The sequence below is a fragment of the Cydia splendana genome, chromosome 9 (genome assembly GCF_910591565.1).
Source record: "Cydia splendana chromosome 9, ilCydSple1.2, whole genome shotgun sequence".
NCBI classification, from domain to species: Eukaryota; Metazoa; Arthropoda; class Insecta; order Lepidoptera; family Tortricidae; genus Cydia; species Cydia splendana.
The window spans coordinates 19,273,594-19,299,599 of NC_085968.1; the positions used below are offsets into that span (position 1 = coordinate 19,273,594).

The 26,006-nt window shown below is 37.2% G+C and overlaps 2 protein-coding genes across 3 annotated transcripts; one reads left to right on the forward strand and one right to left on the reverse strand.

Annotated features, from left to right (window-relative positions):
• Positions 1 to 25,978, reverse strand: LOC134793822 (calcium uptake protein 1 homolog, mitochondrial-like). 2 transcript variants are annotated; one of them, XM_063765514.1, is made up of 10 exons: positions 25,620 to 25,978; positions 24,873 to 24,996; positions 23,389 to 23,548; positions 22,535 to 22,572; positions 15,803 to 15,917; positions 7,405 to 7,565; positions 2,109 to 2,244; positions 1,576 to 1,681; positions 1,110 to 1,327; positions 1 to 541 (listed from the first exon to the last, which is right to left on the reverse strand). In XM_063765514.1, exons 1-10 carry the CDS (start codon positions 25,856 to 25,858, stop codon positions 387 to 389), a joined length of 1,452 nt encoding a protein of 483 aa, XP_063621584.1. In that variant the 5' UTR covers positions 25,859 to 25,978; the 3' UTR covers positions 1 to 386. The 2 variants fall into 2 exon arrangements, with proteins under 2 accessions (XP_063621584.1, XP_063621583.1); XM_063765513.1 differs by lacking the exon at positions 23,389 to 23,548 and adding an exon at positions 24,430 to 24,589 and having other exon boundaries at positions 25,620 to 25,974.
• On the forward strand, positions 11,382 to 14,744 carry LOC134793834 (carbohydrate sulfotransferase 11). Its single transcript, XM_063765553.1, has 4 exons — positions 11,382 to 11,747; positions 12,747 to 12,996; positions 13,374 to 13,693; positions 14,357 to 14,744. The coding sequence occupies exons 1-4, from the start codon at positions 11,553 to 11,555 to the stop codon at positions 14,723 to 14,725; spliced, it is 1,134 nt and encodes a 377-aa protein (XP_063621623.1). The 5' UTR covers positions 11,382 to 11,552; the 3' UTR covers positions 14,726 to 14,744.
• Positions 25,979 to 26,006: the final 28 nt, after the last annotated feature.

The window sequence follows — 26,006 nt, forward strand, 5'->3', positions numbered from 1 at the left end:
TAAAGTAAATATTTGGAAAGAGCAATAATCAATAAAATTTTCTTTGATATAATTCCCTGCATAAAAAGGACGCTTTATGCTAAGAAAGACGGAGAAAGGTATATGTTATTTCCCTGTTGCTCTTAGCAGCTAGATAGCAGAAAGTGTCCAACCTTCATTCGTTTTAAGTCATATTAATATAGTTGTTATAATAGCTAAGCCGGCAAAGTAAGGGATCGGCTGAAGAGGAGCTTAGGCGGTCGAGGCTTGTCGAGACTGAGAAAATAACGAGTCAGTCTGATAAAAAAAATCTTCTCTTGCTTAATTAAGCTGTCGTTTAGATAATAAAAAGTATGGCTGTAGTGGCCGAGGTTCGTCTAAGCCTAGAAAAAGTCGAAATAACAACCTTAAAAATCCAATATGGCGGGTTTAGTGTCCCTAGCGCACTTGATGAGAGAGTGCATCAGTTTGACGAAGCCGGTGTCCTTCGGCTTCTCCAGGCCTCGGAGGAGGCGGTTCTTCATCACGGCCACGAACTCGCGGTTGGAGAGTTGACCGTCCACTGGAAAAATATTCATTTATTGTTACAGTAGTTCATAAATCATCATCATCATATATTTAAGAGTATGACTTGTCGGTGGAGCAACTTCCATGTTTGGCGGCCCTCTGCCTTCTTTTTGTTCATAGATATGTATACCTTTCTACTCCTAATTTGCAATGTAATACTAACGACAAACATAATACGACAACAAAATAAAAATATGCATTTGTCTGTGTGAGTGGAGGAGCCAGGTTTGTAAGCATATGTGGCCAGTCTTGAAGGATACTTATTATTTTCATCAAAAATAGTGAAGACCACGTTTATTACATGTGCATCCAAGTCCACATGGGCGACAGTCCTCGCGACGTGTCTAAGAGTGGGCTGGTCTATGGAGCTATGCCCAGCAGTGGACTGATAATATAGGCGATAACAATGATATACTTACTGTTTTCATCAAAAACAGTGAAGACCACGTTTATAACATGTGCATTCAAGTCCACATGGGCGACAGTCCTCGCGACGTGTCTAAGAGTGGGCTGGTCTATGGAGCTATGCCCAGCAGTGGAGGCGATAACAATGATATACTTACTGTTTTCATCAAAAATAGTGAAGACCACGTTTATTACATGTGCATCCAAGTCCACATGGGCGACAGTCCTCGCGACGTGTCTAAGAGTGGGCTGGTCTATGGACGCGCCCGCGATATGGTAGAACGTCAGTGCCGTGTCGACGTCGTTGATGTTGTTGAGGAGGTGAAAGAACGACAGGTAGTCTTCTTTGGTGATGCCCACGCCGTGGTCGCGGAAACTGGAAAATAATAGGGTATTTTAACCTCGTGAGGCTCTAGTTATCGTAAAGTGGGGTTATCGTAAACTTTGAATCGCGGGGAAAAATTTATTATCCGTTTTGAGAAATAGGGAGTTGTAGTTAAATCATTCAGTTTTTTCTCTTTGATACATAAAAACAAGACATGAAATAATAATCTTTAGTATGAAGTAAAACTCAGTTAGTTTTTTTTCAAGTACCTACTTAAAAATAAGGAAATAAATACGTACGCTTTTTTAACGCGTTTGAGCATTCTGGCTTTCTTCTTAGCGGGGTAGCCGGCGTATGCCAGCAGTAACTCGGCAAAATCCGCCTCGGTGATACGTCCATTTTCATCTGAAAAGGTTAATTTCTAAACATTATTTTTTAATGTCCTTCAAATTATATTTAACAATCATACATTTGCGTGCATAACAATCGCGATTTGAAAGCTAATTCCAAGGAAAAACAAAAATAAAAACCGGCCAAGTGCGAGTCGGACTCGCGCAAGAAGGGTTCCGTACCATTTACGCAAAAAACGGCAAAAAATCGCGTTTATTGTATGGGAACCCCACTTAAATATTTATTATATTCTGTTTTTAGTATTTGTTGTTATAGCGGCAGAAATAAATACATCATCTGTGAAAAATTCAACTGCCTAGCTATCACGGTTCATGAGTTATAGCCTGGTGACAGACAGACGGACAGCGGAGTCTTAGTAATAGGGTCCCGTTTTTACCCTTTGGGTACGGAACTTGTGCTGTTCATGTTACACAAAACTTACCTGGCTGTTTCCTCTGGAACTCGAGGGATAAGATCTCTTTCTGCAACTGATGTTGGAAGTCGAGGAACTTCTCGATGGTCAGCTTCTCGTTTAACTTCGGTCCGAAGAAGTATGTCGTTAGCGCAGAGTTGATACCCTGAAAAAAAATTTTTTTTTAATGAGAATCTCAAATATATTTTCACAGTACATATATGGTCCTATTATCCCGCACTAGTGCGTAAAATAGCACTTTTCGTGCGATGTCAAAAGTTTAAAGGGTCATATGTACTGTAAAACGTTGTACGATACACGTGCGAATAGGTAATTCGCAACTCGTGTTGATTTTGATCGCCACTCGTTTCGAATTTCCTCTTTTCCGCACTCGTATCGTAAATAACTATTTTATAATTTTAAGACAAATAGTTGACCGAAGCGAAGCGAAGGTCTACGTTTTGACTCGGGCATTTTGCTTTCGTATGTCCGGATGTTCTCCTCTACAGGTCGCAATTCTTAACCGATTCTCGTGAAATTTTGTGACCGAATTTTATGACTAAATAAATTTTTTTTGTCAATCCGGTTTTTGGAAATTTTTAAAAATGGCGGAGTCGTGATACCTGGCGCCTAAACAAATAGTCGTATCGATATCATAAGAGTTTTTTCTTTTTGATATATGTTTATAGATTAATAGGCCAAAAATTCAGAAAATTTGTATCACTGGTTTCGGCGGTATTTAGATATTTCGTTTTTACTTGAGAATGAGTAGCTAAATTTCGTCAGCTTTAGTAAGAACTATCATGGCGCATTTTGCAAACGTTCGCTTTTTTGTTTGCATAGGGAGGTCCCTGGTTCCATCCCCAGTAATTGTATGCTGCTACATAACTTTTTGTATTTTTTTATACTTAAATTTCGTATCAATTGTTGTTTTTTATTTTATTTTTTTATTTTGAAAAAATGAAAAAAATCGTATTTTTTATTTATCAAGCGCGGGCTAAGCGCATTCGTTTATTTTTTGCAACAGATGATGGCTTTTTGCGCTTTAAAGAAAATTTGATTCTTGAATATACGGCGCCATACCTTTGGCCTATGCTCGTCTAGATGGCGACACCATTTTATATTTAACAATTTTTACTCATATCAGTAAAAGAACATGGGTCAAAATCATATGGCGTTCTAAAAATAAAAAAAAAACATTTATCCATACATATATACATTTATTGATAATTTTTTTTCATTTTCATTTTAATCCTGTATCGAAAGATGGCAGTAAATTTACTGTGACTACAAAATTTAGTATGACAATAACCCTCTACTACATATAGGGACCGTGCGCGTTGGAGGGTCTGCCATCTTGTGGCCTGAATCGGAAACATGTACATTGCCAAAACAAGTTCTACCATCTACCGTTCTTGTAGGTACGTTTCCTTTTGCATAGTAGGTTCTGTCATCTTGTGGGCTACATCGGAAGCATAAACGTCACATTTACGCCTCGCGCCAAAAATCTGACGGCTCCTATGCTACCCCCTATAGTTCACGCACGCCCACTATAGGGTCCGTGCGCGTTGGAGGGCCTGCCATCTTGTGGCCTGAATCGGAAACATATGTGCACATGTACATTGCCAAAGCAAGTGCTACCATCTACCGTTCTCGTAAGTACGTTTCCTTGTACATAGTAGGTTCTGCCATCTTGTGGGCTACATCGGAATCATAAACTACACATCTACGCTTCGCGCCAAAGATCTGACGGCTCCTGTGCTGCCCCCTATAGTTCATGCACGTCCCCTATACACTTTATTCTCTTTAGATTAGATATTTAAATTCTTACTCGAGAATAAGTAACCAAATTTCGTCAGCTCATCTAAATGCTATCATAGCGCAGTTGGAAAGACGCTTACAAGCAAGCATAGGGGAATAGGTACCCGGTTCGATCCCCAATAAATGCAATTTTTTTTATTTATTTTTTTGCACTTAAACATCGTATTGGTGATTGATCAAGCGAGCGCGAAGCGCGAGGTAAGCGTATTCGTTTGAGTTTTTGTTTGAACATTTTTTAGCGGTTTTAGTTCAAGGGCATGGCTGTTCCAGGAGTCAATTTCCACTTACGTTTGTAGCATGGGCGGTCACCATCCATAAATCGCAGGGATTAACATTGCCTAGGGCTAGAACTAGCTGTAGGTTGCTCGTACGTTGCGCTTTCCCGGGCTCAAAGTCTAACTAACAATAATGTTAGTTAGACAATAATGTTAGTTAGACTTTGAACCTTTTAATTTGGATCGCCTCGCTAAAATGGCCCATAATTTCCGCAAATAATTTTTTCTTCGAGGCAATTACTCCGTTCTCATTTTTTCCCAGTGGAATTTCTTCGCTTTATTTAATTTTTCGTGTACATTTTTTCATAAACTAAATTTTCCTTTTCTCAATTTATTCCCTTTTCTTTTTAATCCCAGTAGTAGTTAAAATAACCAGTAGGTTTTTTTTTCATTAACTAAATATTCTCTATCTCCATATTTTCTCTTTTTTTTAATGCTAGTGGTAAAAATAACCAGGTTTTTTTCAAATAGGTAGGTTAGGGTTATTTTTTTTGATGACCGTATAAACGAAACTGCTCCCAGAGATAGGTAGGTTAGGGTTATTTTTTTTTGATGACCCTAAAAACGAAACTGCTCCCAGAGATAGGTAGGTTAGGGTTATTTTTTTTGATGACCCTAAAAACGAATCTGCTCCCAGAGATAGGTATGGTTAGAGTTATTGGCTGACAGCGTTTGGTTTTTTACTTGTAGTTTTTTAGATTATGTTTTAATTTTAGTGTTTTTGATATTTGTTGTATGTGAAATACCTACAAGTAACAAATATAATTACTACACTATAAACATACAGTAACAAGAAAATATTATCCTAGATATTTAAAAGAACGAAAACTATAAGGAAAAGATTAATTTAAAAATATTAAAAATACGCGATTGCGGAAGAAAACCATTGGGAAAATATGGGAACGGAGTAATTGCTACCGAGAATGAATGATTTCGGGAAATTATGGGCAACGCAAAATATGAGAACGGAGTAATTGCCTCGAAGAAAAAATGATTTTCGGAAATTATGGGCCACGCTCGCGCACGAAGCAGTTTACAGTACGGTTACCATCAGTTTGTCACTGACATATACGCCGTCGAGAACGTAATTTACTTTCTATACATCTCGCTCGCACTCGCATATTAGTGCAAACGGGATGTATAGAAAGTAAATTACGTTCTCGACGGCGTTTATGTCAGTGACAAACTGATGGTAACCGTACAGATTAATTCAAATGTAATGTTGGTTTCCTAACATAGGTAGAGTTAGACCAAGAAAAGTCTGCAGAGATTTTGACACTGGCACAAATAACATTGGCACTGCGTGTGCTGTCAAAATCTCTGCAGACTTTTCTTGGTCTAACTCTATCCACTTTTCTATACAATTAGTATGGCGACGTGTATACTTAAGGGGCATCGACCGTACACTGACATCGGGATGATATTTTTATCATGTTATTTAGTAGTCATCGTGCGTCTCGCTTGCGCCAATACATGTACGGACAAGAACGAGTGAAATGCACGATAACTAAATGACATCAGTTAGATGTCTTTCTGATATCAGTGTAAGTTTGAATTGGCCTGTTAGCCAAAAATTGTTTCGTATGTCCATATGTTCTACTCTACAGGTCGCATTTCTAAACCAATTCCCGAATTTTGTAAGCAATTGATAGTTAAGAGTTTATGGTAAAATTAGATTCTCTAAATTCTTCAAAACAACGGAACCATACATTTATTCAGTTTTAAACTCTGCTCGCGAGGTCTACAGCTCACAGAGCCACTAGTTTAGTAGTTATTTAAGAAAATCGGCAAAAATTACCATTCCCTCCCTTAATCTCCGAAAGCACTGGGTATAAAATTATGAAAAAAAAAAACACTATTTCTTTAACTATAAGGTAAGGTGGGGTAAAACTGTCACCGGAGTAATACTGATAGCGGTACAGCCTGAAATTCGGGAATCAGCTGCAAATGGTGTTAAAGGTATGAAAATCGGCACGATTAATCTTTAGGCCATTTGAATCAATTTGACCAGCACCAAAAAAAAAACAAACGGAAAGGAGTTATGACGTCATCTTTTTTTTGTATGGAAAAAAACAAATTTTTGTTCAGAAACCTATCGTGTGTGGTATTAAATGAAAGGGTATTTTGAGCCGGTTCTAAAAATATATCACATTATTATATTTCCGTCACTTGCATTCAATTAAAATAAAAATAATTTTCAAAACATACCAAGTTTGGGCTCCTCCAGATACGAAACCGTTGAATTATTTTTTGTAAAATATACCTCAAGTAATACCCAATATCCTCATATCTAACCCCAAGAAATTAATTTCGAAAATATACCGGCTCAAAATGCCCTTTCATTTAATACCACACACGATAGGTTTCTGAACAAAAATTTGTTTTTTCCATACAAAAACAAGATGACGTCATAACTGCTTTCCGTTTGTTTTTTCTTTTGGTGCTACGGGTCAAATTGATTCAAATGGCCTAAAGATTAATCGTGCCGATTTTCATCCCTTTAACACCATTTGCAGCTGATTTTGGTCAACCGCTAGTACTATAAGACTATCATTTGTATGGAATCCTCATACTGTTAGTCTTGCCCCGAGCAAAATAAACTATGTTAGTCTTACCCCACCTTATCTTAGATGACAGGAAGGTCTACAGTCAAGCGAGAGTCGGAAATACATTGTTAAAAATTGTGTGATGTACGGAATCTCTAAGAGAAAAACAAGGCACTTTCGATGGAGATTTCTTTACAAAATGACTTAATTTCAAGAGTCTTGAGTGGCGACGATATGGCGACCCTGCCATACTGTCAAAGACCTAAAGTCCACCAAGGAACATACAGTCAGCAGCAGAAGTTGCTAAGCGGGCGAGGTGTTCTTCTGAGGAATGTTATGAAAGTGAAGGAAGCGAAAGAGGTATGTCAGGATCGTAGCAAGTGGAAATCCGTGGTCTCTGCCTAACCCCTCCGGGAAACAGGCGTGATTATATATGTATGTATACCTTGAAAGTGTTGACTGTGTTGGCGTGATCCTTGTGTCTGGGCCCAATGCTGCTCTGTTGCCGGATGAAAGCAGCTACTTTTTCGAAATAAATTGACATGTTATATCAAATCTCGCCTTAGTAAGAGAGAAACAAGGCACTTTTGATAGAGATTTCTTTACTAAATGACTTAATTTCAAGAGTCTTGAGTGGCGACGACATGGCGACCCTATCATATTGTCAAGGACAAAGGAACATACCTTGAATGTGTTGCCAGTGTTGGCGTGATCTCTGTGTCTGGATCCAATGCTGCTCTGTTGCCGGATCAAAGCAGCAACTTTCTCGAACTCCTCACAATCCACGTCACCGTCCCCGTTCAGGTCGAACATGCGGAACGCGATCTCGAAGTGGCGGCGGGATGCTGGAACGGACATTTCAATCATAAACGGAAATAAATGTCATGTACGTATACGTATATAGCATGTTGTCCAATATCCGTATATAGTATGTTACGTACCTACAAAAAAAAAATGCCAGTTGCATGTTTAATTAAGCTTTTTTCGTTGACTAAGTAAATTTTATATTAGGTATAGGAAAATTGTTTACCCAAAATCCGATCGCTCTCTAAACTTGTGTCACATATATTGTAACTAGCCCTAGCACAGGCCCCGGTCTTTTTGGGCTGTTACTGCACACTATCCCCCTTATTCATAAACGTTTACTAAAATTGACAAGCCGATAATAATCGTTTGTCCCTTTCCGACGTATTGGTACGATGGAAAGGGACAAACGATTATTATCGGCTTGTCAACTTTAGTAAACGTTTATGAATTAGGGGGTATGTCTTTAAACGCTGGTTTCAATTAAAATGTACAATTAGATATAGTGAAAAGTTTGCTGTACATACATAATGAATAAAAAAAAATATTTATAACTCCAGATAGGAAGTGGCGTAGCTAGGCGTGGGCGAAGTGGGCCCTCGCCCATGGCCTCGCGCGAGGCCCCTTTGGACAAAGTGAAAGAAAAGGCCCTCGCAGATGCGACTTCGCCCAAGGCTAGATTAGCTCACGCTACATAACTGCAGATAGGCGTTTCAACATTGAAGCGGTCAAACTGTAGAGTTGCTCTTTAGTTGTGCCAGGGGATATTTTGTAGAGAATATCCATGACGAGTGACACTTTTTCATTGCGTTTGAACGTATTAAGTCGGGACTCAGGTACACTGAGAGAAAAATCACCACCAGGAATTAATAAACAGTTCTGTACTGGGGGAAAAAATGAAGTTTTAGTAGTAATCATGGAAGTTTCACTATTTCTGTAAAATTTATTTATTTCTACAAACAGCTCAGTAATACTAAATCTAATTTCAGCAAACAGACTTTAGTAAATGGAGCATTAAACAAAGTTCAGTATTTGTTACAATCCATTTTTATTACTACTAAAATTCTCCGATTTTTACTAGTAAGTTTGTGATTTTTGGAAAAAAGCATCTGTGATTTCAAGTTATGATTTTAGTAAATGTCTCACTTACATAGTTTTGTAATATCTAAAAAACGAGTTCGCGGGAATAACATTACCCCATTTAAAATAACAATTCAGTTGTTACTATAGCGACATTACAAAGTTTACTGGTATTTAGTAGATAGACTTGTTGTGTTTATGTTCATTGTTGTACCAATCACTAAACGAGTTTTGTAATACCAACACAGCTACTTGCTACGTTCATTTGGTTAGAGTTAGTATTGTGTCGGATGTCGGGCGGGCGTGTCTCGTGTCTTCTTTGTTTAAAACATACTGTAACGGTTTACCGTTATTTCCAATTAAAATTCTACAAAATAAGAAATAAACTTAAACCTAAATATAACTATAAACTACTATAATACACATTTCATACTTATTATCTAAAAAAATATACACAAAAACCTTGAAAACTAATATATACAAAATAAATCTACGAACAAACAGAATTGACGACTGCATTTGCTATTAGGTAAAACTAGATGCGAATACAAAGGACTACGTCACCCGGCTCGCGATAAGCGATGTGAACCGGCCAGCTAATGAGACACATACGCGTCCGAGACATTGCTACCACGGCTTTGACAGCGAGAGGTCAAATCGACTAAATTCAAAGATACAATTTTACAGTCATGATGTGACAAATTTTTAATATGGTGTAAAATTTATTCTAATATTAAATGTGTTAAGTTCCAGTATTTCCCCAAATAGGGTGAGTGTTTTGAATATTTTGTAGTTTTAAGAGAAAGGTAACTTTCATAGTAGTAAATTAAGGAATCATTTTCTTCTTGCCATCACATTTTCATTTAGTTCTTTCTGGGTACATTTGGCTATCACTATCTGCTTATTAACTGTAATTTTCCTATAAAAATAACGCTGGAAATAACAAGCTTCTCGAACCTTCTGGAAATATGAGTCTACCCACTTTATAAAAATCTTGTAGATTATAATCTAAGTTAGGCTTAATTCTAATTTAAATGTATAAAATTACATGCCAAATTGTAGTTGACATGCATTAATAAAGCTTTTAGTTGTAGAACTACATTTAGTAAATTTAACTTCACTTTCTTCTTTGTTTTAAATTTAAAATGATGATTCTACTTGTGACTGCCACATCATTGATCACCTTTTAATTCTTTGGGGTTCACTACACCAGCCTACTTTCTCATTAGCGCATTAATTTGGCCTAAAATCCGGATGTCGCAGTCACTTGTACAAAATTGGACTTTTCTTGAAATGGCCATTTTTACCGGAATTCCAGGGACCAAGTCTGGGGTTGGAGTCGGAACCTACCAACCTGAATTCGCATGCTCCGCTTCGTTCCGGAAGGTTCCCGTGCTGGATCCGGAACCCTTTTTTTTGAAGACGGCCACCTCCAAGTTCGACGTTCTGCGACGTAGTGCAGGGAAGTGACCCCTATCAAGGACTCGTTTCACCACTGTTAATTGCCAGCTCAGAAAAGATCCACGACCTTGTCTTTCCTTTAGTTTTTTTATTTTTTTTAAATTATATTTCGTAAAATTTACTCTGGTTAGTTTTCTTTCGTCTCATTTTGCAATCTACCTACTTCATGCGACGCTAAACGTCACAATACTTAAGTTAAATAATAAATTTAGGATATATTGTGGGCCATGGACATATTAACCCGCGACCTACTGTGTAGTTGGGGTCTACAGGAATATATTGTTCTGCAACTTCGAGCTAGCTGTTGTTATTCTAGTGATAATGACATCAAAGGTAAATCTAAACTGTTTGCAATTCCAACCTCCCTAGCACAGGTGCGCCGCGAGAGCATGTTGCGCGCGTAATAACTACTAGTCTCTTTCTGACTGTATGAATAAGAAAGGAATGGGTAGAATATCTCGACAGGCTTTTATAGTACCTCTTTAGTACAGAGATATACTACCAAATGCTTTTTTATTCATACAGACAGAAATAGAGACGGGTAGCTACCACGCGCGCGTCATGCTCTCGCGGCGCCCGTTTGCTAGGGGCGGAGGAATTGCAAACAGTTTAGTTTTTGCCTGTGACGTCATTATCTCTAGAATAACAGCTAGCTTGGAATCGCAGTACAGTTTAGTAAAACCTATGACGTCATCGTCTCCGATATTGCTAAAGCACGCTTAGAATTACAAAACGGTTAGTTTTCACCCAAGACGTCATCACCTCCGATATTGCTAAAGCACCTCTCGGAATAACAAAACCAAATTTCTGAAATTACTGTAGCATGCTTCAAATTACAAATATAGAAGTTGTATTTCCTACTAAATGGAAATTGCAAAAGTCAATTTGTTCCTATTAGTTGACTCTCCTTGTCCCCGGATTAAGTTTTATTTTTGTAATTCTAAGTGTGTTTTTGTTAGTTTTTTCTCTCAGTGTAGGAAGAGGAACATGGTGTTGATGAGTTTGCTCAAATCATTAAAATATCTATGATATGATATGATATGAATGATATCTATCATAATTTTTTTTTACCGGAAATAAGTTGATATGAATTTAATAATAATTTAATTAAAACTTTAATTATGTACGATGAAAACCTTACTAAAAATTAAATAAAAAGTAAAATAAATAAAATGAAACATTGACATTCCAATAAAGTTTCATCTTCATTCATTGAATGAAAAAAAAAACGAAAATAGTATGTTTTACGCATTCGAGCTAAATTTGTAAATACCTAGGTACAAAATACCCAGAAGCATAGATAAATACGAATAAATACGATCCCTAAGGATAAACGACCATCTCAAAACAGCCGTATAACAAAATCGATAAGCGCGCTCATGCTCAGTACCGGGATGCTGCGCTCACCAAAACAAATGTTTTAGCGCCTCCAACACAACCTTAACAAAATTAATATTTAAAATAGTCACTCCACATGTCGCGACAAAATGTTCTCAGTAAAACGTATCAGAGCGAGAATCAAGACGAAAACGACGCACTATTTAAGATGCGGGGCGAAAACGGCTACGTTTCTGTTCTGGGCTTCGCTGTACATGGTCGTTATGAGGATGACGATCTTCAAGGGGAGCTCAGAGCCGCCTGTGAAGGAATGGGCTATTCCTGACAACTACACGAAGTGGCTGGTAAATGTTTGGTGAAAGTGATATTTCTGTTTTGTTCCTCACTGCCTGTTGCTTTGCCGGGGTGCTTACATCCCCACTACGTCGTAACGACAGATAGTCGTGAGTAAATATACAAGCCACGACAAGGCGATTATAGTTTTATATATGAACACCTCCATTTAAATGTACAGGCTACGACGCACGACTATCAGCAATTACCTACACTAAAATTAGAGTACAATAAAGTTTTTATCCACGACGGAACGGAGACGGTAGTATACAATACGCGTTTAGGATGAATCGAATGAATATTATCAATAATCTATCTATAGGACAGAACAGAAAAAACAATTGCGGTTTTCTATAAAGAATGATGGTCACTAAGTATGACAGTTCCTTCAAGCCTCTTTTAGTTTGGGTTAGTCAGCATCAAATAATGATTGCAAAAACAGCTGACAGCCGAGAACGGACGAGTTATCTAATCTCGTAAACTTCCTTTTAAGTACATAATATCTGTTCTCATATTTTGAATCATTGCCGAGTTACATTTCTGAAATTAGTTAAATATTCAATTGAAATTAAAAGTTATTAAATAAACTTGCTTGTTTGCATATGCATATGCTCATATTCAATAAAATTGCAAACAAGTTCTGAAATTTCATTCAACAGTTGGCACTGTACTGTTTTAGTTCCACAGCAACAGTTATACCTCTCGCGTTGAATGATGGTCCCTGTGACAGTTAATTTCTATACGGAACAGTTGTCTCGTAACATGTTTGTAGTCATTTATTGGAAGTTAAGCACAATAATTTATGTATAAATTTAACATTTGAGTAATAAAAAATACGGTATTTTTCGGAGGGTTTAAGGAACTGTCATATGGATCATCCTTCGACGCGGGAGGTATCAAAAATGTAATAGCATGCTGTTAAGACAATACTAGACAATAGAGGGGGGAGGCCTATGTCCAGCAGTGGGACATAATGGGCTCTTAACAATATTAAGAAGACTTTTTTTCAGTTACAGGGCCCAGTTTTAGGCGAGGACGACACCGACTCAGAGCGCGCCATAGACTGGTCAGAGCCAGACAATACCACCATAACCGAGCTAGAGAAACGAGCGGCGCGCGCGCAGACCGTGTGCAAACAAAGACATATAAAACAGACTGTCAACAGTAAGGAGTTCTTCGTGGACCACGCGCATAATCTGGTGTGGTGCAACATATTTAAGGCGGCTAGCTCGAGTTGGTTATACAAGTTTAATATTTTAGGTGGGTAATGAAAATCGATAGTGGGCACTTGGGCAGGCATGAGACAGAGTGCAGAGAAAAGTACAGCGAAGTGTGACAGTGTGATGATTTGAAAATACAGTGTTTTATAAATGGACACTAAGGGTATATCCGAAACTAAACACTCATTTTGCACAAGACGTGTGAAGTTCTTGACTCTGACCTGAGCTGACTTTACAGATCTTAAGGGGCCCACTGATTAACAGTCCGCCGGACGGTATCGGCCTGTCAGTTGTTCGGAACTGTCAAAATTTTGTTCTAACTGACAGGCCGATACCGTCCGGCGGACTGTTAATCAGTGGGCCCCTTTAGACTATCAATAATTTGGCGAATATCGAAAAGAATAATATTTATTTCAGGCGGCTACGACAAGAAGTTCCTAGCGCGAAGCAGACACACACCCCTCACACTAGCCCGTCGAAAATTCCCACGACCAAGCACAGAAGAACTCAGAGACGCCATCAACACGCCAGGAGTAATCTCCATGCTCATAGTCCGAGAGCCCTTCGTGCGTCTGCTCTCGGCCTATAGAGACAAGCTGGAGAATATAACGCCGCCGTATTATAGGAAGCTGGCGAGAGCTATAGTGGCTGAGCATAGAGAGGGCGCGGCGAAAGTTTTAGGACCAATAAAGAGCTTCGGACCGACTTTTTATGAGTTCGTCGCGTATTTAATACAGGTGTGTTAACATTTTTAACCTCTACGCTAAGTTTGCACTGTTTTGGCAAGTGATAGAGTCTGTCACTATAAACGTCATATTCCTATGAAATTTACGTTTTGCGATGCCAAGCCGTGTCGCTATATTATTTTTCAATTACGATGGGTAGGGTGACAACAGGTATCATCTCCATACAATTGATAACCAATGTCGCAAAAATTAATTCAGATGACATCTGTCAGCGTACCCTTCCTGTTTGAAAAATACTATAGTTTTCACATTGTTAGGTAATAGTGATAGAGTCAGACCGAGGTAAGTCTGCAACGATTTTGATAGTACACGCAATGCAAGTGTTGTTTATACGTCATAACTTCATAGAAGTTTGACGTCTAATAACACTTGCACTGCGTGTACACTGTACAGTCAAGTGTAAAAATATGGGTGCATATAACTTACTCAAAAATATGTCCCATATTCTTAATTCGCTGGCATAAGAGCTATGGGACATATTTTGAGTATGATCTGTGCACCCATATTTTTACACTTAACTGTACTATCAAATTAGTTGCAGACTTACCTAGGTCTGACTCTAGTTCTTATTTCAATATATAAGTTTCACTAATGTTCAGTTAAGAGTGTTAAAATGTTGTTTCAATATTTTAACTTATTTTTCCTTTCTTTCAGGAACATAAGGGTCTCGACCAGAGATTCCCTTTCGACGAACATTGGGCCCCGTATTACCACTTCTGCTCACCATGCGCTGTCAACTTCACAGTTATAGCCAAAGTAGAAACCCTTTCAAGGGATTCAGGGTATGTCATATACGAATTAGGGTTGGCTCATGTATTAGGTAGACGGGTTAGGGACCGCAGAACGAGGCTAAGGACAGTTATGAACAAATCCAGAGATGGCAAGAATACGACAGCTCTATTGAAGTACTATTTTAGTCAGTTGGATGAACGTATGCTGAATGACTTGTTGAGAATATATGGTATAGATTTTGAGATGTTTGGATATGATCCTAAAATTTATAGAAGTTATGTGAGGAAATAAAGTTTACGTGATGTGTTGACGGCGTTGTTTAATTTTGAGGCATGAACAATTTTATTATTGATTAGCATACATCGGATTCTAGGGGGCAAATTGTATGACGGGATCCCTATCCGTCATACAATTTGCCCCCTAGAATCCGATGTATGTTGGTTAGATACAAATGGTACAATAAACTAGTGGCTCTGTGAGCTGTAGACCTCGCGAGCAGAGCTTTAAATATAGTAAAAAAAAAATACGAAATTAAAGTGTAATAAAATAAAAAAAGTTATATCCCAGCATACTAATACTGGGGATCGAACCCAGACTCTCTGTGCAAACAAAAAATGCGAACATTTACAAACTGAGCCAAATTGTTCTTAGATAAGCTGACGAAATTTAGCTCATTCTCAAGTTAAAATTAGTTAAAATTAAATATCTCAATACCTCCGAAACCAGCGAAATAAATTATCTGAATTATTGGCCATTTAATCTATAAACATATCTCAAAAAGAAAAAACTCTTATGATATCGATACGACTATTTGTTTAGGCGCGAGGTATCACGACTCCGCCATTTTTAAAAATTTCCAAAAACTGGATTGACATAAAAAAATTATTTAATCATAAAATCTGGTCACAAAATTTCACGAGAATCGGTTGAGAATTGTGACTTGTAGAGGAGAACATCCGGATGGACATACGAAAGCAAAATGCCCGAGTCAAAACGTAGACCTTCGCTACGCTTCGGTCAATTAAGACCGCAAACAAGACAAAACAAAAGACAGAATAATAATAAGAGTTCAACTGATGATTTTGGACTGACGGCGCCTGGCACGTTTAAAGGTAAACTTAAATTACTTACTAAAAAGGGTTCGATTGTTAATAATGTTAGAAGTCGCCAGGTATGGCTTGCATTTTTATTAGATTGATAATTTTGGACGTCGTCCTGTGTCGCTTTAGAGCACAATTTCTCCTGACGTGATAAGACGTCATTGGCGCTTAAAGTTATATCAACACCTTGGTGGACACTAGACGCCTGTAGGCGTAATCCCATTGTTCTTTCTATTGTCCAGCAGTGTTAAATATTAGGTGCACTTACTTGACAGTACAGTCAGCAAAAAGATGTAGTCACTGAAGGTGATGAGACCCGACGAGCCCAGCTTGTAGAAGATCGAATCCTCGTCGAGATCCAAGTTCAAGCGTTGGCTGATACTCTGTACAGAATAATACTTGTAAAACATACTTGTAACGTACTATAAGTGAATCATTTTACTCTAGTGTTTGTATTTTTACAAGCATACGGCCCGCCAGATAAAATAAAAATATCATACAAAATACATTGGCCCAGTTTAGAGATAGTTACAAACATAAGAATAAAACGATTGACGTATTCATCTACGAGCCTTTAGAAAAATACTACTTAGGTAAACTCTATTTAGCAAATTCTTTGCATCTCCGTATTTCATTGCATATTTTATATAGCACAAGTTTATTTGATTTAATATAATTCGACCAAACGAGAACAGGGGCCTTACCATGATGTCCTTATTGTGATTCTGTTTAGGACCTAAACTGAATTGCCAAGGGACGGAGCTATATGTATAAGTCGCATAACTCCGCCCCTTAGCAATTCAGTTTAGGTCCTAAACAGAATCGCAATAAGGACATTATGGTAAGGCCTAGGCAATTTAAGATCATAATATACCAATTTTGACGCTTCTTAGTCTTCGTTCAAAGTTTGGTCAAATCAGGCCTAAGTAGACTAAATTTTGCTGAAATCGTTCTAATTGTAAACAAAACACAAACACGTTTGGATGGGCTAACTGGAAAGCAGTGGTATTGAGCTGAGCGTCCTATTTGTGCATGAAGATTGAAGTGCTATCGTGAGAAGTAACTGAAGTAAGGCCAATAAGATCTGTCCTTATGATCATGCCTTATGTTAAATTAGCTAGAATTTGAAGTCTATTCATCCTCCATTCGATTTATCTGGGACAGAACGAAAATTCTTAATTTTGAATGAAAAAGCTAGTGCTTAGTTAAAATGACGCGTTAAGTGGTATAATTTGTCAAATACATTTTTTTTAACTATTATTTTAAAAATAAACATCCAAAAAAAACTAGATGAACTATTTATATTATATTTTTAGATATTTACAGGAATATATAAAATATATACACAAACATAAAATATACTCGAAATTATTTATCTTTCTTCTCCACCAGTCGAGTAAAGAGTTAAAGACGAAATATTTAAATAAGTAAGTACCAAAGTGGATAGGAATAGATACAAGTTTTACCATAAACGGGTAAGGAAGGATGAACTGACTTTATGGCACTACACAATCGCCTTGCCAGTCAAAATAAAACATACTTAAATAGAGAAAGATAGAAAATAAGTGACACTATTTCCTGGGTAAGTAGGTACTAAGTGGGTAAAAACGCAACTAGTCGTACTCGGCATTGCAAACGATTCTAAAAAGAAAGGCAACAAGTTGTCGCGTAGGACCCGTTGTGCTGTATACTCACCTAATACTAACCACAGTTATTTTTTAGGGCCACCCCACACTAGCGTCTTTTGAGCGTCAGCGTTTAGTCAGCGCTATGGAAATTGGCGTCGCTGCGCAGTAAAGTTGCAACGTTGCGTCGAGCAGCAGCCATAGAGTTGACTAGACGCCGACGTTTTAGAGACGCTAGTGTGGGGTGGCTCCACAGTTCTGTGAGTGGCTCTTAGGGGTTCCATTCTAAGCACAAACCTATACTATAAAAAACACAAGCAAAGGACTAATCTACGTCTATAACTACAGGAAGTCATATCATAAATATATAATTCGGTATAAAAATTATCGATACAGTAGGGAAAGAAACAAAAAATCTTTGCTTGCATTGACAGAATAACCAATTTAGTGCAAACTGATTTAACAGTGGTGGGTCTAGAAGAAAACAGTACCTCTTCGAAATTCTGAAAAGACAAGAAAGTGGTGTGAGTGGGGAAGTGCCGGTGCAAAAAAGTATAAAGGGGAGGCGCTATAATATAGCCAGATCACAGGTAATTACTAAACACATCTGTTTCTTGGATAGTTTGAGCTTTGACGATATATGCATACGCCCATGAAAAATAAAAATCCGTTTAAATGTTTTTTGTAAATTCAGGGACTCTGTCATATGAATACTTATTATCCACTATTCTGGTTACTCTTCGCACCTTATTGAAAGCCCTTTTCCCACAGAACGATGACAATGCTGATTTTTTTATTGCATTTTGATGGGTGTTACTATGTACATATTTCAAAAAAGTAACGATTATGTTTTATAGAAACACTGCCGAAGAATTTGGTGACACTGCAGGAGAATTGAGTGATAAACGTAAAATACAAAATATGTAATTTAATATAAAACAAGTGTTTATTTTCCTGTTGATAATTATACTAGATTTAACATCAAAGAATAGATGAGAAGTAAAACAAACAAACCAAAAAATATATAAAATCTGAGTCTTTCTAATAACAGCAAGTACCGATAACTGTGGACGTCAAAAGACGGCATGGAGTTTAGAGTGAGTTTAGAAAAGCGTGAATTGACGTCTTTGGCGCTTTGAAGTTTTACGAGTATACGAAGTTGGTCATAGAGAGGCATAATTAAAATAAGTACCTAGGTAATAAATAGTAAGTACTAACAGCCATGGTCTAATAAAACATGGTCTTCTATTCCCAGAGTGACACAGGCCTACGTCACAATAACATGGCCGCTATATATAGCGCTATCGCATATTATCATATAGCGCTGTCACATGATGACGTAGGCTTGTGTCAGTTAGGTGACCTAGAAAAGACGGGAATAGAGTACCAGGCGGAGTATATTATTATACCATGCTAACAGCAACCCTTAAATGACTGGTGGACCTTATATCTTTATATTAAGGTCTTTATAGTAACGTCAGTGAACAGTGTGGCCGACGATACCTTCGTTGACCCAGTTAACTAACCTATCCTAGACCTTATTGCAAACAGATAAGGCCTATTAATGATCGGTTTAGTGTGTTGCTTTTAGTACCATTATGCCGGCTGTACACATCCGTCGAGAGCCGGCGAAAAACCGAGCAAACGGTTAAGGGCGAAACGAGACGAGTAAGACGAAAAGGGTACACTCTCGTTCTCGGCCTGTCTCGGGGTCGCGACAAGTGTATACAGCCGGCATGACACGTAGACATCAAAACAGAGAGCACGGTAACAAAGGTCAAAGTCAGATATCAAATAATATGGAAAGAACTAAACAACATGTATACGACATTAATGTTAACAGTTAAGATAATAATTAGTCTAATTAGGTATTAACCATTAAGTTTCGAGATCGTTATTAATAAAGAATCGTGACACGAGTCATATTATCATTACTAACAGCGAGCATAACTAACCAATTGAAGGGATGTTTACAAAAACAACGTAACTGCTAAGCAGCTCTAAGAGCGGTTGACACTTTTTTAAGAACATTGTTAATCGTTTCAGGTGTCAACCAGTGTAGTCAGTTATGTTGTTTTTGTAAACATCCCTTCAATTGTAGATCTTATGGGTTTACAATAAGGCTTACAAATTGACAATCAAGTGTAGACGTAGTGAGTGTCACGTAGTCATTATATTTGAGAAAGATGATTATTTAACAAGGCATTTAATTTTATACAGTTAGCAGCAGGAGCTAAGCGGACGATATGTTCAAAATATTAGCTAATAGCTTAAATAGCTATTGCTGCTGACTGTAAAACGTGTAACTACCCAAGTAACATTTTAGTCCTATAATTTTAGTTTTTATCGCTAAAAGCTTGTATAGACGTCGTATTAAGGTTTCAGAGATGACCACCTGTCGTATAAAAGCGCTTGGCAACACCTTTTTGCTCTATAGGCTTATACAGCTAATATATTCTATAAGCAATTGATGTAAAGGTTTACATCATCATTTTATAGAGCCGTTACAGGCGTGTACTATAACAGGTTCAAATATAATCACTATAGAGCAATATTACTGTATAATAGTATTTGGAATCACTTTTATGCAACTAATTTGCGCTATTAAGGTTCCCTGCCAAGCCGCTATAGTTTTGTGTTTTAATAGTGACAAAAACCCAACTATACAACGATTTTAGGATATAGTGGCTTTAGAGATGACTGCTATAGTACATAATACTTTAGTAGTTTGCGCTATTAAGGTTCCCTGCAAGCCGCTATAGTTTTGTGTTTTAACAGTGAGAAAAACCCAACTATACAACGATTTTAGGATATAGTGGCTTTAGAGATCACTGCTATAGTACATAATACTTTAGTAGTTTGCGCTATTAAGGTTCCCTGCAAGCCGCTATAGTTTTGTGTTTAAACAGTGACAAAAACCCAACTATACAACGATTATAGGATATAGTGGCTTTAGAGATCACTGCTATAGTACATAATACTTTAGTAGTCATATGAACACTATTATAGAACTGTTTTGCTCTATAGTAGCGTTTTTGGGACATATTTATAGCGTTAAAAAGCGCTTTAGTAGTTTTAAAATCCCTATTATATCTCATCGCTGTAAACGTCACAATGACTCTTTTATATCACAAAACTGTTGTATAGTTGTTTTGTTTTTTCTTTTAAAAGACAACAGCGTTATAGCTGAGTTTTTATGTCTTTTATAAACCGAGTTAGATACATAAAGGTAGAAAACGACTACTTGTAAATGATCAATTTGATCTGTAATGGCTACTTATATCTTGCTTATATAAGTTCAGGCCTAAGCCACATAATGTGGTTCCGTACAAAATATTTTTATATTTTAATGAATTGATAAAAAAGACCCCAGTGATATTAGTGATTGTAGGTGAGATTTATCATCAATGATTTAATACAAGCATAAAATCGTGACGGTTTAGATATTTATCGACATCCATTATTAGCACATTTTTTTTACCAATCTCATTGAAAAAGGAAACAACAGTAATGACTACATCTAAATTAAAAAAAAATCCTATATCTTTCTAAAGAGTTTGTAGGTGCAACTGGGTCACAGCAAAATTCTTTTGGAACCCTAATTTTAATCATGATGGCGGTGAATATTTCCTCCTAAGTTCTATAGTTAGCCTATAAAAGCGTCGGATTTACTTCTTGGCTGTATAGAAGTAACTATGGTGAATATCATAATATTTTATTAAATTATTTTATTAAAAACATAAATAAATCGAGGGGGCATTTAAAATTCCTCATTAACCTAATACTATTCTAACGGTAAAACTTCCGTCCCATATACTTTTTGCACTAAAGACCGAATTATTCGACATCTAAATGGCGCATATTAATATAACGTCTTTATTTATCACCATTTTACTTAGTACCGTTTTTGTGAAGTAAACACACAACAAGTAGTAAAGGAACTATGAATTCTACAATAGTATAAAAAAGCACTATAATAGAATTTCAAATACTACTATAGTATAAAACAAGCACTATAATGGAATCTCAAATGCTACTATAGTATAAATTAACACTATAATGGCGTTTCTGACAACAAATTAGCACAAGAGTCATGCATTACATCACTTTTATAGACCTAAAACGTCACGGCTGACACTGCTACAGGTCTACTATATCACTGAATGGCACTAAAGATACGCCATTTCGGCTTTATACAACCTTCTTAGGTCTTTTATAGGACCTTAGGTGGTATTTAGGAAACGTTCTATTGACCACTATAGTACCACAAATTGTTACTTGGGTAAAATTATATGGAGAATCTTTAACTAACCTTAGCATAAAATTAGTGAAATACTTTTTAGGGTTCCGTACCCAAAAGGTAAAACGGGACCCTATTACTAAGACTTCGCTGTCCGTCCGTCCGTCCGTCCGTCCGTCCGTCCGTCTGTCTGTCACCAGGCTGTATCTCACGAACCGTGATAGCTAGACAGTTGAAATTTTCACAGATGATGTATTTCTGTTGCCGCTATAACAACAAATACTAAAAACAGAATAAAATAAAGATTTAAATGGGGCTCCCGTACAACAAACGTGATTTTTGACCAAAGTTAAGCAACGTCGGGCGTGGTCAGTACTTGGATGGGTGACCGTTTTTTTTGCATTTTTTTCAGTTTTTTTTTCATTGTGGTACGGAACCCTTAGTGCGCGAGTCCGACTCGCACTTGCCCGGTTTTTTTTTAAATCCGTGAACTGGCACATGAATCCAATTGCTTAATTGTATACTTACTTCATAGCGCGAAAATGTGGCTTTCCTTAAAGAAGGGTCTTTTTTAAACTGAGTGTTTGTTTAGCTCTTTATTTCAGTTACACGTTGTCTAGGGCTGATACAGACGGACTGCAACCCGACTGCAACTTGTATGGGAACTGCACGCCGATGTTGCAGTTGGCATGACGTCATACAAGTTGCAGTCTGTACCGGTCCTTAATGGTGCTTTATCATCAGACATAGGAATCCGCGGGGCAAATTGTGAATTAAGACTTTATGTTTGTGCACAAATGGCACTAATTACAACAAAATAGTTAAAAATTAGTTTTTAATTGCCTAATCGTTTTAAAACAGCCTAAATTGTGTTGTAATTAGTACCATAAGTGCACAAACATAAAGTCTTAATTCACAATTTGCCCCGCGGATTCCTATGTCTGTTTATCATCAAGAGGACGATTTCATATAATCGACAATTCCGATTTTTACCTATAATAAATAGGTAGTCTATTATTGTCTGATTGTATGATATATTTAAATATATCCCTCGTCTTGATGGAAAAGCACAAGTACCTATAGTTATATTTATTTACTGTCATATAAACCAACAAACATAGTTTTATTGACTCACCTTAGGGTCGTATCTCCGATATTGATCAAGTCCCAACCCTGTGAATAAAAAGTAAAAAGGTATATATCTAATAGTTACATTTTATGAATATAAATAAATGATTTAATTTGAGCGACAGGCGTTGATCACGAGATTTTTGTTTTCTAATTGGCTAATTGAAAATGGTGGTCAAAGGGCTAACATACTATAATAGTAGACCTTATATTATTGCAATAAGGTTTACGAATTATTACTATTTATCGGTTAACAGTGTGCATGATAAGGCAAAACCCGCTTAAGAAGATTCTGAACGGATCGCTACAAAACCCCTACTAAGGCCGAACAGTGCTTCGACTAATAGGTATTTTATATGACACACGCAATAGTCAACTTTATTTGAATATTTTAAGGTTCATTGTATACTGTAAGTACTGTAGCCTTGGTCGCCGGCTATGGCTGACAGTGGCGATAAAAAGTTAAAACAATTTGCTGATACCAATATTACCAATATAAAATGGCATTACGCGGGAAACAGTATTTTAACATCATCTTTTTTTATTATTTTACTTATCGATAGAGAATTTTTAAGACTTTAAAGAGGCGAAGAGACGTGATTCGTATTTTTTTTAATCTGGTCTGATAAAGGATTAAACATGGTCGCAGGGGCGTATTTTGAAATATGACGCCCCGGGCCAATTAAGTTTCGCCGCCCCAAAAGTCAAGGAAAAAAACAAAAAGCAAGACTCCAGGGGCGGCATATATGCCGCCCTTAGAGGATTGGCGCCCCGGGCCATGGCCCGGATGGCCTTGGCCTAGGGTAAATACGCCCCTGCATGGTCGTCTTAAGCGGGTTCTTCTATACTTAGTAATCTTACCATCCGGCTGCTTGACACCAGGCGTCATGGACCTCAGGAAATCATCCGGGGTCATAAACACCTCATGCTGGTCGTGGTGTGTCGCCTGAACGGTGGCAAAGTAACGGAATACCTTGTCCGGGGTGGAATACTGGCGCATGCGGTTTTCGTATTCAATTATCTGGGGTAGCAGCGTCCGGGGCAGAAAATAATGTGGTGTCTTAAAGACTTAAGGACATTAGCTTTCTTAACCCTAGAGTAGGTGTAGGTACTCGCGCTATGAGAATTATGCTGCCCGTGGCGAAAAAAACTGTGATTATTTGGTATATTTGTCAAGGTAATTTTTTTACTACTAAATGTAAAACTATGATAAATGTTACTTTTTCTGATAGTTTTTGATTTATTTTGTGCCAAAAAATAATAACATACTGATTTACCCATTATTTTAAACAAAAAATCGTGTTTATTGTGGGTGGAAAATTACTCCCCACGCAAGCACTCGCGTCTCATGGAAAGGCGCGACTACTCTAGGGTTAATACTATATACAAGGTTGGTTTAGCGTTGAAACCTTGTCCTCAACATTTCCTATATAAATTGGACGATCGCACCGCTGCTGGAACCGGCGGTTGCATGTCTTTTTTGTCAAAGTATTTTGCTTTTGCGCTTACAGCCAGGGCTCGGAACCGGTTTTTTTTAAGTCCCAAAATAGCCCAATATTTTAATTATTTTATGCTCTTTACATAGGACTGAATCATGTATTTAGGTAATAACTTTGTATTATTAGATTGTCCCATTAAAAATGAAATAATATACCAAAGAACGAAAAATACTGTAATAATACCGGTATTTATATGAAGAAAACACCGGTTCCGAGCCGCGCTTACAGCTAAACTTAAATCTTATATCACTATATTCAGTGCTTGATATAGATCTAAAATTTATATAAGTAGTAAGCTTTTTCAAATGAGAGTATCATTTTGTATAAAAAGGCTCACCCACAAAACTGCCATTATAGTAAAAAGGATGCCAAAAACCAAAAAATTAAAGCAAAAAAAAAATACCATCAGGTTGTTTCATGCCAGGTGTGATAGCTCGTAAAAAGTCATCAGGAGTCATGTAAACCTCCGTGTTGTCACCAACTGTTAGTTTGACAGTGGCAAAGTATCGGAAAATTTTGTCAGGTGTAGAGTATGACCTCATTCGGTTCTCATATTCAATAATCTGTAGCAAATACAAAATAAATATACAAACATAAAGAAAATAAATACAATGCAGTTTAACAAAATTTTTTAATTATATGTGTCGTTTTCAAGCAAAAGTTACCACATTGTCACTTACCATAGTGACGAATTTTGCTTGTATCTTTATTATAACCTGTCATAGCAATATGTCCTTATGGCAATCTACACTGTGGTACCTCTTGCTTGAAAACGACACATATTGTAAATCTTAAAAGAAATAAATGAAATATATATCAGATAAATATGTTGCAGTTAGTACATACCTTCCTATCTCTGAATCCAATTTTTTCCTTCCGATACCTTTTCCTTTTGGTATCTGCATCTTCGGGGTCAGATTCAACTAGCTCCTCTGCGGCAGTTATTGAGGGGAACACTTGAAACCGTATCCTGAAACCATAAAAGACTTTGTGATGATAACTTTGAATGATATATAGGTTATAGGTTCTCGCGGGCTTGGTTTCCGCAACTCGACGTCATATTATTGCGCCTATTTTGCGTGGTGGGTTGGCGGCACTATTCTTGCCAACCCAACTCTACCAAGAAGCCTAGCAGACATTGACATTGCCGACGACTTCTGGGAGAGACCCCGGTGAGCCAAGGTGTTGTGCCAACTTTGAATGATACAATCATTTATCTTTCATTACAAGCTTTTATTTATTTATTTGATTGAGCTGAAACTCCACACATATGTAAGTTGGATGAAAATGCAATATTATGGTACTATCAAACTGATCTGGTGATGGACACATGAGATGGCCATAGGAACTCAGTGATAAAACAAAGCAATCTAATTGTGTTCTGATGTTTTAGAATTGTCTTGATGAGTATTGTCGCCTGTTAAAAGAAAAGTACAGTCAATGATTAAAGTTTTATCAAAAATGAAATTTTTGATATAAAACTTATTTTCTTTTCTAGTGTCAGAAACAGTAGCAGTTGAGCACAATACATAGGCCAGTTGTATACTAATAAAAACATAAGCAGCTTTATATTTCAATATTATTTTCACTTACCAAAGTTTATATGATGTGTATGCAGCAGCACCAAACAACAAGGAATAACATAAATATCTATACGACCTTTGACGCAGACATTCTTTATTATCATTTTTCTTGTAGTCGTGATATTTCCGAACCAAATTATGCGAATTCTTAGCAAGCAAAGGTTTGGATGACTCGGTGATCAAAGTGATTCGACGCAAAGTAGCCAAATCCTTTGGCAATTTGAGGAGATAAGACGATATGCTGTACATGGTGGCCAAAGTAGATAGTGAGGTGAAATTTTACACAGTTGTACTAATTATGGCCTTCTATTTATATTAGTAAATGGAGAAAAATGTCCTCAAATTTTATAAGGCCATTAGGCCACAGATAATTATTTTATTTTGAACTATCAGTGTC

Coding starts and splice junctions, on each gene's coding strand:
- LOC134793834 (XM_063765553.1), top strand. CDS start 11,553: ATGTTCTCAGTAAAACGTATCAGAGCGAGAATCAAGACGAAAACGACG. Junction 12,997..13,373: donor ATACAAGTTTAATATTTTAG/GTGGGTAATGAA, acceptor TATTTATTTCAG/GCGGCTACGACAAGAAGTTC. Junction 13,694..14,356: donor TCGTCGCGTATTTAATACAG/GTGTGTTAACAT, acceptor CCTTTCTTTCAG/GAACATAAGGGTCTCGACCA.
- LOC134793822 (XM_063765514.1), bottom strand. CDS start 25,858: ATGTACAGCATATCGTCTTATCTCCTCAAATTGCCAAAGGATTTGGCT. Junction 1,328..1,575: donor CTCAAACGCGTTAAAAAAGC/GTACGTATTTAT, acceptor ATTATTTTCCAG/TTTCCGCGACCACGGCGTGG. Junction 542..1,109: donor CACTATTTTTGATGAAAACA/GTAAGTATATCA, acceptor ATATTTTTCCAG/TGGACGGTCAACTCTCCAAC.